This window comes from Meleagris gallopavo, chromosome 1, assembly GCF_905368555.1.
Source record: "Meleagris gallopavo chromosome 1, MGAL_WU_HG_1.1, whole genome shotgun sequence".
In the NCBI taxonomy this organism is placed as follows: Eukaryota; Metazoa; Chordata; class Aves; order Galliformes; family Phasianidae; genus Meleagris; species Meleagris gallopavo.
In genome coordinates this window covers 65,544,567-65,564,221 of record NC_139404.1, presented here as the reverse complement: position 1 = coordinate 65,564,221, position 19,655 = coordinate 65,544,567, and the positions used below count along the sequence as shown (strand labels likewise).

General features: G+C 39.5%; 1 protein-coding gene across 19 annotated transcripts in view; it reads right to left on the bottom strand.

Annotated features, from left to right (window-relative positions):
• Positions 1-924: 924 nt before the first annotated feature.
• The window catches only part of SOX5 (SRY-box transcription factor 5), a 639,945-nt gene continuing 621,214 nt past the window's right edge, over positions 925-19,655 (bottom strand). For all 19 annotated transcript variants that reach the window (XM_085231458.1, XM_085231481.1, XM_085231450.1 and 16 more), the window contains 4 exons: positions 17,605-17,713; positions 16,576-16,749; positions 10,005-10,221; positions 925-6,667 (listed from right to left, as the gene is read on the bottom strand). In XM_085231458.1, the coding sequence (XP_085087584.1) occupies positions 6,364-6,667; positions 10,005-10,221; positions 16,576-16,749; positions 17,605-17,713 (804 nt within the window). In that variant the 3' untranslated portion in view covers positions 925-6,363. The remainder of the gene's footprint in view (positions 6,668-10,004; positions 10,222-16,575; positions 16,750-17,604; positions 17,714-19,655) is intronic.

Below are 19,655 nucleotides of genomic sequence, written 5' to 3'. Positions count from 1 at the left end.
ACATGCAAAGGATATGGTGTGAATTTTAGATGTTCTATGATTCTGACAAAGGGATTTGAAGGGGCTAAAGGATGCTGGGCTGAGCTTCCCGTGACAGACTGTAACACAAAGCTGCCAAAGCAGATCTCTGGTTTGCCAATGGGCTGCTGTTTTTAAGAGCCATCCTGCTCCTAAGAGGAGTGTGGAGGGCAACCTGGCAAGTAACAGAAATGTGGGCAGGTTTGTAGGACCTCCATCACCAGGTGCCCCCTTTTGCTTTCCCAAATATTGCCTTTCCCCTTCAGGAAATCTGGAACCATAGAATGGCATCTGTCAAGCCGTAGGCACTCAAGAGTAAGCACCCATCAGAATAACTTACTGTCAAAAACAGGTACAAATTCATTTCATCCCACTTCGTGCCATATGCTGCTGTCAAAACTCCATGAACTGTTTAGGCAGCATGTTGGGACATTACGACTATGAGCAGAGCTATTTTTTTTCCTAGCTTCGTGTCACTGGTGTTTTTAACTGAGCATTTGCTTTGGTCTCTGAACAGGTAAACCTGCAGAAAGCAAACATAAGCTGGGAAGGTGGGCATGTGTTGAACCTCTGGATTCAAACCCCTCTGTGTAGGAAGAGCTTTGACTCTGAACTGGAAATTGCTCAGCGAGTGGCACCTGTCATCATAGTTCTGCGCTGCATTGTTGAGGAATCAGCTTTTTCTTCTAGCTTAATATTGGTATTTTAAAGACAGGGTGACTTTTTTTTCCTGTGAAAGTTGAAAAGATTGAATTCTGGAGTGGACAGGAAAACTGAACCTAAATCTGTTGTTTTATTTTTGTTGTTTGTTTGTTTTTTCTCCTTGATCCCAGCTGTTTTGCTCTCCTGGCAACAAAATTAAATAGCACAATCTTCACTACAATAAGTGGGAACCAGAACACAGTATAGGTAAAGAACACATTTGCTGTTTTATTGGTGCCTTGCAGGGCAATAATACTGAAAAAGGGGAATGCAAAAGAAACAAAACAACAACAAAAAAAAAAACAACCAAAAAAAAAACAAAACCAAAAACCCAGGATGGTGGCAACCCACATTGTATTTTTTTTAAAGAGTACATCAACTCCTGTTTTTTTCATTTATTGTGGCATGAATGATAACATAAAACCAAAACATGAAAATATACAACTTATATTACACTATGTGTTATGAACAAAATATAAATCTATAACTCTATGTTATATTTACATAATTATTTCTTTTATTAAATTTCAAGTGAGATGGTAGGTTGCGCATACTTTGTTTTAAGCTCCAGGCATTTGATTGTCTCTATTTCTTTTCTATTTTCATTTCACTTGTAAAATCCAAAACATTAAAGGAGTAAGAGCTTTAGAGCCAACGGAGCTATATAAATACTGTTTCAGCAAACCAGTGACAAAAACACTGGGGAGTAGAGAAATCAGTCAGTAGAAAAAAATGAACTTGACATGTTCTTCTATCTGGGAAACTGACAAGTTAAGATAAAGTTGAAAAAATGTAAATATAAACCAAGCTAAACATCCAGCCCATGCCCTGTGAATTGAGGATACACTTGATTCCACAGCCAGTGAATTACACACATTTCTTTGCAAAATTGAAGATATGATTCTATCAGGAAGTGGGCAGACAAAAATACTTCCTATCTGATAAATCATGCCCTTAAATGCACAGGATATTATGTAGTTGCCATTCATTCTAGCAGATGAATTCTTGCTAAGTAAGGTCTATGTTTCCACGGAGTATAATTATTTTTGATGTTACAAACGTGATGTCAGAGGCTTCTTCGGGGACAATAACAGCTCATCTCTTTGGATTAAAAAGAAAAAGCTCTGAAAATGTGCTGTAAAAAGGTTAAAGACAATTTACTTTCTAAAAAATGATTTAATTAAAGAGAGAGTCTACTGCAGTAACCAAATCTTTGAAATAATGTCTTCGAAGAAAGAATTTCTTCCATATGCATTTGTAATAAGAGGATTTGGTTACAAAACTAATTAAATGCTATAATAATAGCCAGTGTTCTTTTCTGGGGGCCTGATTAATACAGCGGAACGGTTAAATAAAGATGTTAAATGCACTTAAAAATCCTATTTTACTAATATAAGGCATGAATAAATTGAAAAAGGATATACTCTGTGTTATTTAATTGAGCTTAGAAGCAAGTGTCTCAGTTTTTCTCTTCTTTTCCCCTTTTCCCCACTGCTGGTATTGTTCTTCTCTAAGCTACCGAGCACACTGACTCAAGAGGCTCCCCGATGTCAGAGGAGAGCGAGGCCGCCACAACAGAATGGCCTCCACGCGCTTGTAGGTTAATACAAGCCTAACCTCTTCTAACCTGGTTTGCCTACATGCTCTAGGGCACAGAACCCAGGAAGAATAAAAAAAAAAGAAACAAGACAAGAAGGTCTATTTTTATGCGTTCTGCTGGTTTGTTTTTTTTTTTTGTTTGTTTGTTTTTCTGAGAAATGAAAGAGGGACAAACCGGGCCTTGTCTTCAAATCTGGTCTTCTACTTGAAGGATATATGGGCGCTCATACTTTGGTCCAACAAAACCTTAGCACAGGCACAAGTGTTTTGCTGGTTTGGGACTCTAGAGACTTTTTTTTTTTCTTTTTTTCATTTTATCATTGCTGCATCAGGCTCAGTACTGAAACACAGGTGGCAGACAGTTCGCTCTAGCTACCCCTCAACCAGCCTGACCAAACACAGGCTCAAGCACAGTCCCTCAGACAGAAATATGCAGATGGCAAAACCAGCGTTGGCCCAAGCCTTAGCCCAGGCCTACATGGTGAGCAGCGAGCACAGAACTCATTCTGCTGCCCTGACACCAGCCTTGCTCCAGCACCGGACTGAGATGGGGCCACCTCCAGAGCATCTCCAGAGCATCTCCTGCAGCACTGCCCATAGCCCGGGGCTGAAATTTGGCCTGGCTGAAGTGAAGGGACCTTTATCCCATAGACTTCACCAAGGCTGGCTTTCTAACCCACACGTCCAAGGCTTGCTCCAATCATGCTTGCTGCAGTGGCACCTACCTGGAGCTAAAACAAAGTATTCTGGTAGCCCAATGTTACACCATTAAACCAGAGAGTCTCTATAGCGTGGTAGAAATTAAGCATCCAGCAAATGTGAGGTGAACCCACAAGAGTCAGAAGTAATTTGTTCACAAAGACAGGGAACAAATTTAAAAGTTAAAAAAAAAAAAAAAGAAAAAAAAGAAAAAAAAAGAAAAGAAAAAGGAGCAAATATCTGTTTTCACATTGTACATAATAATGATATAAAAACAATTGCCTATTTTTTTTTTTTACTTCTTATCTAAACAGAGTGCTTCAAAAAAATTGGCTCTAGATGACTGGTGTAATTAAATAACTAAAATGAGTGATGAGAGAGCAGAAGTTAATTAAGATTGAAAACAACACTCCCATTAATTCACTCCATCATAATAAACATCAGAAGTTGACATGGCTGGGGCCAAAATTAAAATAACAGAAAGAGGAATGGTGTGAGCAGAAGAAGAAGCTATTTGTTTTCATATGTATATATATATATTTATATATATATAAAAAGGCAAGGTGGGGAGGGGTATCCATTTTAAATAGCCTAACAGCTTCATTTGCTGCACTGCCAAATTAGAACAGAATAAAATAAAGTTAAAAAAGGAGGGGGGGAAATAAAATAAATTATACATAATTTACTAATCTGGGAACAGCTGACCATTATTATTATTATTATAATTACCATTACAACACTAGCAAGAAGAGGCAATTCAACTGAAAACAAAACAAAACAAAAACCGAAACAAAAAGAAAAACACAGTCATAAAACACAAACAAAAGGAACCCTCTCTGACATGGAGGATATGATCAGCTACTCCTAGCATAACTTCAGAGCAAATCTGCTGAGAGAGAGAAAATAGAAAAGAATTTTTGTGAGGCAGAGGTGGACATCAAAAAGGGAAAACAAGGAGAAAAACAAAACAGATGTTGCTGGGTAGAAGTATCACACGTCCAAACTGCTCGTTGGAGTATTGTCCTACTCTTCAATGACATTGGCTTGTTTGCTTTGTGCAAGGTCTGCACAGGTCAAGTTACACTTCAAGTGGTGAGCCAGCAGAAAAGACCCCACGTCCTCCTCCCCAGCCCCTCTTGCTGCCTGCCACTTCTGCCCTGCAAATGGGTTAAATGGCTGTTACCATGAGGTCGAAATTTATGTCATGAAGGTAAATTTGTAAAATCAGCATTGCCAAGTACTGAACATGCTGGTTCTGGCAAACCCTCGGGCTGAGATCTGGCTGGTACTAAAATTCACAAGGCTATTTCCACAAGGCTAAGGGAATGCTGGCAACGAGCCTCTCTGACAGCAGGGATTTACCAGTGAGCAATACGAAGGTGGTATTAGAAAACTAACCCAGAAGAAGGCTCTTTTCCTCTGTATGACCCTGGGACTTTGCAGATCTACTGGACAGCTGCTGCTTGAAACCAGAGGTAGCCTTTTTGGTTGGTTGATCGGTTTAGATCTAATGCTTCTGTTTTGCTACATGAACATGGATGCTCTCTTTCTAGTGGAAGATAAAAGTGCAGAGATGAAAAGAGATTCTATAACTCACTTGTATTTATGCTCTTCCTCCAAAATAAAGCAGAATACTCAGTTACCTTGTTGAAATTACAACAGGCTAGCATAAGCTCAGCATTACATTTGTGTAAATCCACCTTCTTCGCCCTGACTGCTGTTGTCCAAGGAAGGCAAAGCTGCACAACAACATACCTAGGGGCTCTAGGAGACAACTTTTCACCAGTGAGAGGCAGCATCTAGGGAAACTCAGCACCACAAAGGTTTGGGTTCTCTGTTCTCGACTTTGAAAACAAAAATCTCTTCTTAACTATTAGTCTTTGTTCCTACAAAAACATCCCACTGATAAAAATAGAATTCTGCAGGTGCAAAGGAGAAAAAAAATGCCAGTTAAAAAAAACAAAAACACAACACAATTGCGTTTTGAATCAGAGATCAGTGCTCAGCAGCCCTGTAGGTACGAGTTCATTAACACTGGACATCATGGTAGCCTAATTACACTCAGTGAGAAGTTAACATCTCCAGCTGCCCTGTCGTGTGTTGGACAAATCCTACTTTGAACAATCTTTTCTTTATGTCCTATATGCTGCCACTTGAAGTGTAAATGAAAAGCAAAAGCTCCTTGCAGACCAAGTCCTTTGGAGAGTGTGGGATTTCATTCTGGAACATGCTTTTTGCTCACAATAGTCCAATATTATTCTTATTAGTACCATAAACACGCACACATGAAAATCCAAGATCATAAAATATTTTTTCTCTAAATTTCTTATGCTCTCTCTCTCTTTCTCTCTTTTTTCACCTGAGAATGGCACCTACAGTTTCCTTTAAAAAGCAAAACCAAAACCAAAAATATAAATCTAATCTCACCAGCTGCTGGTATATCAGGTTCTTTAAGGGATTGTCTAAGATACAACACTGTCCTAACTTGAGATAGAGCGGGAAGAGAAAGGAAACCCAAAGAAAAACAGAAACAGAGACCAACCAAAAAAATAAGCAAATTGGACTAGTTCAGCGCTGTAGTACAAATTTGGCACTTGCTCAAAGACTCAGTATGATGTGCAACTGATGAAGAGAAGTTCTCTCTTGAAAGGAAATAATTGCTTGTTGGGGTTAACAGAAACAGGCTCCCCGCTTCCTTCCTTGCCAGCCACGCGCGCACACACACACACACACGCTTCAGACCCAAATGTGCCAGGGAGGAGGAGAAGGAGGTGACAGAAGGGGAAAAAGGAATTTTATCTTTTTCTTCTTTCCTGTCAGGTGCATTACCAAAAAAAAAAAGAAAAAAAAAAAAAGAAAGAAAAAAAAAAAAAGAAAAAAAAAGAATTATTTCTCTTTAAACTGTAGCACAAAACAACAAAACACATTCACAAGCCACTTGTTGGCACTGTGTACCTGAGTGAGAATTTCTAGAACATTGTAGAACAAACAGCCATAAAGTTTATTTGAAAAAAAAATAATAATAATAAAAGGTCGACGGGTAAGACTTCAGTGCTTGGGTATAGCAGCTGAATTACTGGCATTATTTTACCCATAGCTTATATTATTCTGTTGTTGTTGTCGTTGTCTTTGTTTCCTTTCTTCTGAGCCTTTTTTCTTCTGATGCAGGCTGATGTCTATTAGTCAGCTGATGTCCCAACTAGTTAAGACTAACAGTTAAAGTAACAGTCAGTGTATGAGAAAGTTAATGTGCTTGGCCACTGGTAAGGATAAACCAGATGGGGCTTTATTTATTTTTTCTTTTCTCCTTGAAGTCCTGCAGGTCATGTGATATTTGGACCCTGATCAGTTGGCTTGCCCCGCAATGTGATTTTCACTGTCACTGCCATAGTCCACATCGGGGTCATCCTCTTCCTCATCATACTCATCGTAGATTTCTCCATTGACGTCATCGGTCTGCATCTCTTCCTTGATATGGGGCTCCTCACCTTTGATGCCGTAAGTGCTCTGGATGACGGGCATCCCGGGCTCGGGGCTGCTGGACACACTTGAGTGCTCTGAGGGCAGGTGTGGGGAAGGCATTCCTGCCATGGCGATGGCTCCTGGGTAAACGACACCTGCGGTGGCAATGGGAATCTGTGCTTGTTGCCTGCAATGGAGAAGAAGGAAGAGGAAGTTTAAATACTGGAAGAAGCAGAGAGAGAGCAAGTATGACAGCGCTTGGCAAACCCATTAGCACGTGCTCTTGAGCGTTCAGAGGGAGCTTCTGAATGGCCCATACATGACAACTCAGGAATCAATACTCCAGATTCACCAACTGATGCTCCTGAACATGCTCTATGAACACTGAGCCCAAATCAACTTCACTGCTAAGGAAATTCAGCCTTTGTGAACTTCTACAGTTGCAACTGAACCACACAGCTTCAGCGTGCCTGTCTGTGATGCAAATTTCTTTATTGAGCTGCCAGAAAGAAGCAAGCATCCTTTTAATCGTGGACTACCTCAAAAAACATATATTTTGAAAATCTTCTTAAACAATCCCAAGTGGCTGACAGGACTGGAAATACAAATTTGCTAACAGGAGAAACGAAGCTAAAGCTGCGTAGCCTGCAAAGCAAAGGGAACTAACATTGGAAGAGGAGAAAGCAAAGGCTTCTCAGTGAGAGTACTCCATGCTAACACATGGACCTGGCCCTTATTAAGGAGAAGGGCAGTGAGCATTCTAGGGCCAACATGGATTTACAGGATGATCGCTAATGGCCTCCCATTGGAAGGTGACAGTTTCCAAAGTGAGTGACACTGGTGAAAAACAGAAACTTTGAAGCAGGGTGGATAAAACTGGGAAAAGCCAGACTTAAAATGGAAGCATGCATTATTTAAAAATAAATAAAAAGCAAGCGAGCAACATGAGCATTTGAGCAAATCCTCTATAAGATGCCTTTATATAGCATCTAAGCCTTGGAAACCTGTCTGCAGCAATGAAAGACGAATTATTCCAGGCCATAGAAATTCCCTTTGCAGCAAGAACACTAGCTGTGTTATACCAGTGTTTGTTTCCCTGAGAAGCTTCAGGGTCCCAACAAGCCTAGAGGTTTAAAATTCATGCTCCTTTTGTTTCCTTGCTGCATGAAGTAATTCCATTGCAGTAATACTCTTCAGTACATGCTGCACATTGTAATGTCATCAGCGGTGTGTCCGTCTGTACTGAAAAGCCTTGCCACAGGAGACAGGGCAGAGTCTCTTGAGATGAACATTCGTAATTAAGAATGAAACCTTTCCCTGTTCCCCTGCCTGGCTGTGCCCTGGCTGTACAGTAAGCCCTGCACAGTACAGTGATCCTGAAAGACTCTCCTCAGCCAAAGAGCTTTACATTTGTTTGGAATTGCTAGCTGTGTTTTCAGTTACTTCCTGCCTGCCATTCAAGCGAGGCCGCTGTCAGTACAATCATTATTTCCCTGTTGCTGAAACAAGTTTAAGTTGTCTCAGCTGAAGACACAGTTCTTAAAAGAAGGTAGCGGATCTAATTTGCATTTTATTCTTAATTCAATAGGAAGGCTTTGTTTTCTGGAGTCAGCATTTCTGTAACAAGATTCAGCACACTTAAATTGCTTTTAATATTTAACAATAGGAATACTTTGCACTTAAATGATGCTTTTCAGAGTGCTTTCCAAATATTAAATAATTTAAGAATAGCATTTTTCCACTTCTATAGGATGTCCACTCTGGAGGATGAGGTGAGTTTACCACACCACCATTAAAGATGAGGTCATTAAGACATGAAAGCATTAAGCACAAGAGTTGCAAAAAATGCTCAGTCTTTCCCATTGTGCTGTTTTCAGGCAGGTTTTCAGGATGTCCCAGCAGCTTGCACAGCGAGAGATCTTAAAACAACCCCCATCACTTACTTTTGGGTGCAATTAGGAGTTGGACTTGTGTTCAGAAGATCAGCCCCAAATGACCTGCACAGGGCGATGCGGCAGATTAGGAACCAAAACTAGGAATGCAGCCGCAGTGCTGGGACTCCCAGCATAAAACACTGACCCCACTGCGGTCACTGGCCACTTTGTCAGTAGCTCCTACAAAGATTTCACCCCAGATTCTGTGCTCTAATTGCCTCAATACAAATTATCTCCAGAAATGTCTTGATTTCAATGTCAGCCTTGTTTGGAAAGCTAAATAATATGCAGAGCGTTACAAGGTTAATTTTTTTCCCATGATGAAGCATGCATGTTAACCAGATAAGCAGTGTTTTGGGGGCTCTGCTGCACCTATTCTTTTTCCAGAAAGCACCCCTCCTCTTTTTTTAATCTCTTGATGCCAAATGTTGGCTGACTTCCCTGTGTTTGTTTCAGTGCTTACCATTGGGATCACTGGACCTGCCAGCACCACAGGGTTAAGCAGCTCAAATTTCTCTGCTGAGCGGCTTATTGTAACAATGCACACTGTAGCTGTTTAAAACACAGTCTGATGACACTTAACAGTTGCTGGACAGATATTCTCTCCTTTATTGCTACTTCTAGTCATTAACTAGGGAGATGTGCAACTCAGTTCAGTTAATATGATTCCAAATTCAGCCTGAGATGAAACAGAACATAAATTCCATTATTTGTGAGGCTTGTTTTGTTTTTGCTGCTTTTCCTTTTTTTTTTTTTTATTTTTTAATTAAATTATTATTTTTTTACCAATTTCTAGAGTGATTACAGAAATATTACAGAACATTTCTGATTCTTTTAATCTGCTTTAACCAAAACCAAGAGCATTTGCAGATGGAAAAGACATGTGAGTTTTCCAGACAGATTTCAGCCTGATCATATCAAGCCGATCAAACTGATCTATTAAGTGTTTATCAGAACCAATCTTCTTGAAATTTATACTCAGCATAAAGCATTTAGCTTATTGAATTGGAAGACATCTACTTCCTACTATGATACATGCCATCGTGATGGACAATGGATGCAACTTCATGCCTGATAGGAATTAAGTGAGCCAAGTCCGTATTCCAGCTGAAGTTCAGTATGTTCAGCAGTCCTTTTACAGACCACTTGCCACAGATCATACTGAATGCAAACTAGTATTTTTGGCTTTTGGATCAATAGGCACTACCACAGATTTATTCAGATGCAACCTCTGAGGCCCCATAATAAAGTAATATTTACAAGATTTTATTAGAAAACTTACATTTCATTGGAAACTCTTAAGCTTTTTTTTTTTTTTTTTCTTTTTTTTTTTTTCTTTTGCATGATCGGGGTGGAAATGAGACAGTTGGCTGGAGCTGTGAGATGAACATATAGCAGAGCCAACAAAAAATCCCTAGCTACCTAACTTCCTCCTGGAGCACACTGTTTGAAAGTATAAGCTTCACATTCTGTTAGCAATATATAGTGTTCTTGCCAATAAAATATATCATTTACCACAGTGCATTAAGAATTCTCCCTGAATTTATTTTTTTTTAACGAAACGAATGGTAGTTTTTAAAGGTCCCATACCCAACATTAAAATACTGCCTCATCTCCTGACGTCTGTTGCGCATGATAGCCTTGTACTCGCCAATGCGTAGTTTTTTGCCATCTACAAGGCAGGTACGCTTCGGCCTTGGCTTGTATTTGTAGTCTGGGTATTTCTCCAGGTGCTGTTTGCTGAGTCGTGCCTGTTCCTCGTAGTATGGCTGCTTCTCTAGGTTTGTCATAGCTTTCCAGCGAGATCCTGTCACAAAAAAAAAAAAAAAAAAAAAAAAGAACAAGAAATGAGGTTCTGCTCACTCACAAGCACTGAAAGGCAGAGAAGCAAGTAGGTCACTTGGAACAAGATACCAACGGTCATATCGCTTTGGGCTGGGAATCTGTCAGAGCTTCCAGACAAGGGTCAGGTCTTGTTTGCATTTCACTTGTAAACCTCTTGAGTATGGCTATGAGGCAGAGAGAGATGATACTGGAAGCTTTCACTATTTTATGGAAACTTTTCTCCATTATTATGGGTTGTTTTTTCAGGTAATCAATAAAAGCATCATCCTGATAATGAGCAATCCATGACACTTACTAGAAAAGTGAGCAGTGTATGTTAGTGAACTGTGAGAAACCCCCAAGGTATGTCAAGTCTGCTCTGCTGGAGCTTCCTTTGGCCACAGCTTTCCCCTCCTGTTACAAGTGAGGCAGCATTCCCAGATGCTGTGATTTGATTGCCATGCTGCACAATGGCTGGATCTACTCTGGATACTTGCATGTCTAACAGCTCAGTCTTTCATAACAAATAACATCTTTCTAGCTGCTACGTTTGTGAAAAGCAGAATCTGAATTGATCATAAATAGTATGCTGCTGGGCACAAGAACCTGCAAAGACCCTGAAGCAATGCCTTTAACAGCTATAAGCTATCCCATATGTCTCAGCAGGGTGTTAACTCCAAGACCAAGTCCCGGTGAGCACTGCCAGCTCTAACTTAACAAAGAATTTAGTATGTGTCATGAAGGGAAGAGCACTGGGACACTCGAACACCTCTCCACAGAGCTGCACTATGGCTTGATTGCTGGCAGCCCAGTTTCTGACATTCTGCCTATGCTAATGTGGATATTTGAGCTACGGAAATAATGAAGACTGCATAATTTTTTTCGAATACCTCCTGAAAATTACAAACTATTATTGCTTAAAAGACACAGTATGGGAACAGAAAATAAAATTTCTTGAATTAGCTATACTATTTTATTTTTCCATGGACTATAGAAGTGCTTCAGGGTAAGATACATTTCAAAGAACAGGAATGGTCCAAGCTGTGAAACATGTGGCACAGAAGGAAAATTTTACTGGAAAATAGACCACCTTTCTGTTGGGGAAAAAAAAAAAAGTTTGAATAGTTTCTCAATTTAATGGGTCCACAATGTCATATGTCATATTGACTTCCTCTTGTTCTTCATTTCTCATGGTTATTCATCCTGCACTTAGCTCATGCTCTTAGTCAGGTCTGTCTTAGCTCACTGTGCTCCCAAGACTCTCAATATAGAGAGCATAGCTATCCCTTCCCAAGGAAGAAGAAAGTTTGGTTTCCTCCAGAAAGACCCCTTCAGACCACTGACACACTATTTTCACCATCATTCTTTGAATCTTTATTTCAAGCTGCAGTTTGAGCTTCTGGAGTAAAGGGCTGGCAGGCTGGCAGTGACCCAGGCTGGCATCACACCTGGTGACAAGTGGTGGGAAATCATGTCTTTGGAGGAGGAGCAGTGGATAGTCCTTTCTTAGCAAACATTTCAGTGGTGTAAAAAATGTCAGGTTTTTTACATATAAGACACAGAGATTCCCCAACTAGTTCTGGAATGAGAGACAGTTCATTGTTTCAGCTAACCGTTAACAGCGTATGATCTTTAAGATCCATTCCAAACCAAACCATTCTCTGCTTCTGTGGTTCCATCTTAATATGTGAGTAGATGGTTTCTAGGATTTGATCTGAAACTGCTACATGGCACTTGTATGCCATACAAATCCAGAAGCTCAGTATGAACATCCCTGACACAGCACTGCGTTATATGGGGCAGCCAAACTCTGCCTACAGAATCGCGGTCAGCAGCTTTGTCTCCTGCAGAGAAATTATCCCATGTTTTTTCTGGCAGAGGAAGTGACTAGAAAAAGTGACACCAAGTTTCCACTTGTAGTTCCTTTTAGATTTTGGGCTGAATGACACAGTGATAAACACGTGGAGACTGCCAAAACACTGAAAACCCATTTATGCTGGTTTAGCGCACAAGATGGAAGTATAGATAGGATTGAATGATGTCAAAAATTAAGGGCAAAGCTTATATAGCTCTTATAGGAAGACGTCCACTTTGAAATTCTGCCTCTTGGACATCTGCAAACTTAGCATATGAAGAAAATAATGAATTTTAGTAAAGCCCTCTAACCACGAACATGCTGCAGCCCTGGTGCCTTAAAAAAAAGCAACTCCAGCCCCAGTTCCTGTCGATGAAACAGTTTTTATTTATGAATAACAAAGCTAAAAACCTCACAGATCTTAAACAAATCTTGACATTTGCTTTACATACTGTGAGGGGACCTGCAGCTCAGGGGCTGATTAATAGTCAGGTATATTTTGAGACTGACATAGAGAAAGATAGAAATTAAAATCAGTAGTTGCAAAATTGTCGTGATTTTTTTTTTTTCTGTGCCAGCATAATTCTTGTTTCACTGTGCTGCAATCCTACACTCAGACCTGAGCAGACAGATTCCTACCCCTCACGTGAAAAGTTCTGTAAATAGTGGATGCAGTTAGGCAAACACATAAGTCTTTGCAGGATCGGGGCCATAAAAATTGAAATTTTGATGCATAATATTTGTACATGCAGTTACACATACAATATTTATACATAAATGTCACTCATTATGTTTTTCCTTCCTAAGCTGCAAACTCAATACAACAAAAATCCTGGCAGTTTCACCTCTCTTCCTAGCAAATTTTTAATAGCTGCCTTCTGCAGGAATATCTCCTCTTACTCTGATTTTATTGTTTTTACAAAATACATTTAATATCATTTACTAGGGTGTTTTGAAGTATCATAAATAATTAAACAGCGATGTCAAAATAAATGTGATAATAGGCATATTTTCTAATGATAAACTCTAGGTTTTTACATTTGAGCATTTTCACTTGTTTCCTTACTAATATGTAACATCCAAGCAGCTCTCTAACTGGTCTTAATGAAACTTTTGAAATTCTGTAGAATCTATTACTCTGAGCCTTGCATTTGTAGATTAAGGTATGAATAAGGATCTTCAATCAGTACATTAAACTGGCTGATAGTACCTTGTGTTTGGACAAAATATATCTGTAATACATTTATCTGCAGTTTTTTATATGTCAATAAACACACACATGCAGGCGCAGGAACCTATGCCAAGTGCCAGCCCAAGCCCAGATAAGGTGTAATTGAAGAATCTTGAAAAAATGTTTCTTTTTAAGGGAAGATTTACACTCGTTGGTGAGCTTTCCGCTCACCATCTGTGTTGGAAAGCTCCGAGTGGGTCAAGTATGCAAGGCTTTTCTCTGTGAGTATGAAAACAAGAGCCTGTCCCCTCCCTACACACACACATACATAACGACGGGTAGGATTCTCACACAGCACTCCCCGATCTGGTGCCTGAAGTGTTTAGAAAATAAACGACAAAATCACTAGACTTTGCAGCACCAGCACAAGTTAGGGCAGTTCAGAGCCGTGCCCACGTGAGGCATTTCTGGTGACAGTGAGGACAGCCAGCCAGCTGAGCAGGGATCGGCAGTACAGACAGACAGACACCGGTCTCTGCACACGTGCCTGTGCTTCAGTGGGGCTCGTAGCTCTGCCGACTGCCAATTTCAAGCCAAGTTTCTCCAGCGAGAATTTCCAGCTGCTTGTAACACTGCCTAACTTTTAGTCTATGGGACTGACATCTTTCAATCTGGGTATCTGCAGCAGGCTGATTTTACATTTAGAAAATACAGGTATACACACAAGCACATATACAATGCGTATGTATGCATTATAGGTATGCATATATGTCTGCATTCACACACGTGAACATCCATGAAAAGATTTCTGAAGGTATTAATTTCCTTCTAATCTCCTTATGTAAATTTTTCAGTGAAATTAATTAAAATATTTACAAAAATATCTAAACAATGCATTATTAAATTGATAGGGTCCAGCAGACCCGTTTTAGCACTTCTTTTAAACAATTTACTAAAAAAAAAATCATTATCCACAAGTTTAAGTTGCAATGAACAGATGGATGACAAACGTATGCACAGATGAATTTAGTGACAAATCCATGTATCTAATTTTTATGCTCAAAACATAATACCACAGTGTCAAACATAATCCCCAGAAAATGCGAGTGCTGGGAAGGGCTTCTCCTCTCATTTTACTATAAAAATGACCCTCGATGGGTGACAACCCATCTAAGCCATTCGCGGTGACAGCAAGCTCTCTGACCTCAACGGCAGCAGCACTGCTTAAAAAATGGTAAGGAAAAACGGCAGAGTTCTAATAAAGAGCCCCTAGCACTTGTCTGAACTGTAAGTTTCTGTCTGCTCACCCTATGCTAGTTAACAGAAAGCTCCCTGCTGACTTCAAAAGACTGGCCTTTTGCAATTGAGGGAAGACCTTTGCAACATTCCTGCCAGGGAAGAAGGCATTGGGCATCCCTCTTTATTGCAGAGGAGGAATAAAAAAAAAAAAAAAATCAAACAGTGATGCTGGAAGGAAATAGAAACATCATTTCTTCCTACTTTAAACCTTGCTTTTCCCCATATCTGACAGCGAAACAGTAAAGAGTTTGGAGTCAGCTATACTGTCTGTCACCTCAACAGGATCTGTAATGAATTTGCACATTTTACTCCAACTACTGTATATCTAATCAGAAAAAGATGTCCCCATATCTCCCTGATCTAGCGCCAAATAGTAAAAGGTGATTCCTTATGTTAACAATTTCAGCAGAATGGCTTATTAAAACCAGATTTTAGGGTATTATAAAATGCTTAGAAGCCCTTTAAAATGTCAACCAGGATCCCCAGAGACTGCGTAAAATGTCAGCCCAGCTCAAACGCCTGTTTTAAGCAGAATGAATTAGCAGCGTGCTGTCGGAGGTTGTTATCCAAAACAATCAGTTAAGAGGGAAAACATCAAGCTCTCTTTGTACTTTCTATATGAAAAGGGCCATTCAGAATGATCTTGTAGATTTCTGAAGCTGATTATTTAAAAACAGGTTTAACCAGGCCCTCTCTCAATTTAGAAACAGACCAAAACCATTACTGCCCTGTTCTCAGCCTAATCACATCATACACCTGTAACCAGTATAATCCCTTTTAACCAGTATATGGCTATTTTAACATCAACATAAACAATTTACCCTTCAAATCCTGCTCCTAAAACTAATCTAATCATCATGTACTACCCTTTTAATCATGGGTTAATTTCATCGTGTCTGCCATCTACAGCCAATGCATTCTGCCTCTCCAAGCAATTTTATCTAATTTCCACTTGCATTCTGCTAACTTCTTGTAACACCACCCTAATCAAGCTGAACATCAAATCTTTGACCAGACTAAGCTCAGCATATTTACCAGCCCTGCACCTGGTTAATGGTGCCATTACCATCACGTTACATGTCTCTTGTCTGCAAAACCAGCCAGACATGTAGCCCAGCTAATCAAGGCCGCTGGTTAAGCTTTTACCCACTGGCAGAATGTATGCTTAGATTCTGTAACACAGTTTATATCAGTAAAAACACACCATCTCTGGGTTGGTCACAGGTATTTATTATTTTTTTTCTGCAGAAGAGTAATTCACTGGCCTCAAAAATCTTCATTTATTCACCTTCTGTACCATTCAGTGTCTCAAACAAGAGTAACTTCAGATAGAATGTAGTCCTGGGAATTTAAGTAAGAACTGAAAAATTTGAAGACTATGGCATGAAATTTGGTAGGTGATGCTCATGACAAATATTGCTTGGGATATGAAGACTAGAGGATATGGAAATTAATTCTCTTATTTCTTTTTAGATGTCAGGATTCTTCTCAGAATATTTAGAATAAAAGCAGCTTGTGATAGAGATCGTGCGCTAAGGGAAAATTTAATGTAACAGGAACAAAATAAGAATAATTTAAAACTGTTAGGATATAAAATAAAAGGATGTATTTTAGGATCTTTTCCCTATGTCCACTGCTTTGAACAGACAGTGGTAGGGCACAAATCAAATGGTGTGCTTTAGTTAGATGAAATACATGGGCGAATACATGATAGCAGTCATTCTGAGCTTGTTCAACAGCTTAATAAAATGAATCCTTTAGTTCACATTTTTGCACCAAAATCCACACCACAACCTGAGTAATTACAAAGATACAAGAGTACTTCAGGTTACGGTCAATATACCACACTGGGCAGCATGGTGGCAGCTTATATAGCTGCTGTCCTTGATGCAGTAGCCAAGAAGCTAAACAGACAACCTAAAGATAGCTATTCAGTTGTGTCAGGTGACCCGCTTTATTCCATCAAAAGTGCTGAGTTTTGTGACAAGAAAAATAAATGATGTCAAACTTACCTAGTATCTTGCTGATATTGGAGTTGTGCATGTCAGGGAAGGCTTGAAGGATCTTCCTCCGTTCATCTTTAGCCCACACCATGAATGCATTCATTGGGCGCTTGATATGGGGCTCATTACTGCCACGCCCTCTGGATTCCCGATAAATTCTTGATTCTGAAACTCCTGCACTTCCTAAAAAGAGAAAGAAAACCACTCCCAACTTGTGTTTCATTATACAGCTGCTTCTGCCATAAGTAGCCTAAGTAAAGTGCTGCACATTAAATGAGTCAATGTTCTCAATGCATTAGTGCTGTTTCTTTTACTTGAAACAGTAGGAAATACCATATATTGTATAATGTCTAATTTTTAGCTTTTCTATTGACTCAGCATCACATAACACAGACTTGATGAAGTGTTCCATTTTTTTCAACATAAAGTATTAGACTGCTTTTCGAAAACATCTTTTACCACTTAATGACTTAAAATCAACACTTATCAGTGTACATTTTCTTTTTACTTTCTTCATTTCTTGTTTACAGAATGTGATGTCAATGCTGTGATATAAAGCAACATCAGGTGTTTCCTCTTAATCAAGCCTCTGGCTACCAAGTGGACATTCGAACATCTGTTTTAATGCCTACCTCTCCATAACAACACAAGCAACAGCAGAGAAAGAAAAGAACATTAAGCTTGCTTCATCAAACCCAGACAAGCTCCTACAGAGGCAGAGTGTGCACCATCTGAAGATGACCAAGTCTGTAATTCACAGACTTCCTTTGTGATCTCATCCCACACCTACTTGCTTATTTAATTCATTTTCACCATCAGAAATGCATTTTTGTTTCCTCCCTGAGATGTAGAGCACAGAAAAGAGAAGGCTGAAAATCACCTCCACAGATTTAAAACACCAGAAGGTGAATCATTTTTTCCTGCCATAGCCACATATCACTAACCTCTCACAGACCTTTCAAACTCTCGGACTGTCCTCCAGATGACAAAGATACATACACATAACACTAGAAACAAGGAGAAGTCATTTGTACTGACCATCAGAATCTCCACTCATGTTGAAATCCATCATTGCGTGGCTAAACTTCCCGTCTTCACTCTGTTTTACTGCCAGTTGCTGAGTCAGGGTCTCCAGTGTCGTTTTGTCCTAGATGGGGAAGATGTCAGGATTTGCATCAGGAAAAACATTAAATACTGTAAATACAAAGTTTGCGGGTAATTTAAAGGGCTGATAGGGAAGCTGTATAACAATTAATTCACAACAGTTTACTGAGTCAGTTATTCAAGAATACATAATACTATTTTTTTTGGAAGCAGTTGCAGACTCTCAAGTCTTTTTTAAAACATGCTTATTATCTAGTGATGAGCTAAGTCCGTAGTGTTGAAAAGATTACTTTAGTTGAGCATAATAAAACTGGATGCACATCTGAAGAATACTTCAATTCCCTATGTCCCTGGGACTGCAAAGCTGGACTGGAAGTCTAGATGATACACGCTCTTGCGCAATATAGTAATTGTTTTACTCTACTTCCCGCCTGAACTCAAAGTGCAGAGACATGGGCAACTTTGCCCCTTTTCTGTCTTAAAAGGCAGAGTTTTGAGAAGCAGACACAGGGGAAAAAAGGGAAAACTTTAGATTGAACTTATTCAGGCCTTAGGAAAGGGTCAGCCTGGACTGATACGATACTTGGGCTGTGGTTTGTGTTCCTGTCTGGTCTGTTTACCCAACCTTCCTAACAGCCCGTCCGTCATTCACATACTCAGAACTATCTGTGAACCCAGGATTGCAACAGGCTAGTGTGTGCTGCCAATTAATCTGTCAGGTTGCAGCGGTGTCTACAGACATTGCCAGAACAAGAAGCCAGGGCAATTAATTCCAATGTTCTCTTCAAAATATCTCTCTTCCTTCTGAATTGTTGGACTTTGAAAATACAAAGGTGTTCCATTTTCCAATTGTTTTTGTTTTCCCTGTGCATATTACTCATAAACATTCTATCTTCCTGACAATCATATGTTTAAAAATAAATCTTTCAGGAAAGCAATACTAACATTTCAAAATGTTAGGCACTGTGCCTTTTGCAAAGCTAAGAAAATGACATGATGCTGAATTATAATAAAGTGGCTCCAGTTGAAAAAAAATCTTTTGAGCATCTTCCTGAAAGAAAGATTGCTGTTTTGTTGATCTGTTCCACACTCGAAGACTGTAAAAGATCAACAAACTAAAAAACTTTCAGATTTCGCATGGCAATCAGAGACTTTACAACTATTCTGTGTAGCCTAATAATGTCACTGGATTGTATTATAGAAGAAAACAGAAAAGAGAACAATATGAATACAGAAATGTTTCCCTCAATGTGATGTCCCTGCATCTGCAATTCAAAGAACAGTTCAAATTCATGTAAGTCATTTTCCCATTTCAAGATTTTCTTGAGAGATTTAGAAATGAAGCTAATCTGCTCAACTGGGTACACTCACTCTTTAGGGAACATTAGGTTAAATTTCTCTTCTCTAACATTCACTTTCATTATGAATCACTTCTGAGCTCTGTCTATAACCAGATGTATCACCACTGAAAACAATGCAAGATGGATTATCATCTTGGGTTTTGCAGGAAAACCCCATGTGAGGTTTTCCTCCCAGTCTACCACAAGCAAGGGAGGGGTTCTGCAACACTTCCTAGGCACAGCAGATCCCGAGAGCTTGGAGAAGCTTGAATAAGCACTTGAATTTTTCCAGTACTTAGCTTTACCAAACTCTTTGGTTTACTGGTTTTAACTTAGCTCTCATTTCCAAAGCAGCCTGCATGCAGATAATATATCAGGAATAAGTTGACTATCTCATCCAAACGGTTCTATGATGCACATGAACAGTTTTTCCTCAAAAAAACCCCCTAATTTATCATCAAACTCATAATGATGGAGTTCACAAATGTGTATTTTAGTTATCATTTAAAAATGCTGCCACCAGTCTCAGACGTAAAAGAACATTTCCTCTTGCTTGGTACACCAGTGGGAAGGGAGCCATTCTGTTGCAGATTTTTCTTGAATCATGTATAAACCTCTTAAGAAACAGAGCTGAGAGCGCAAAGG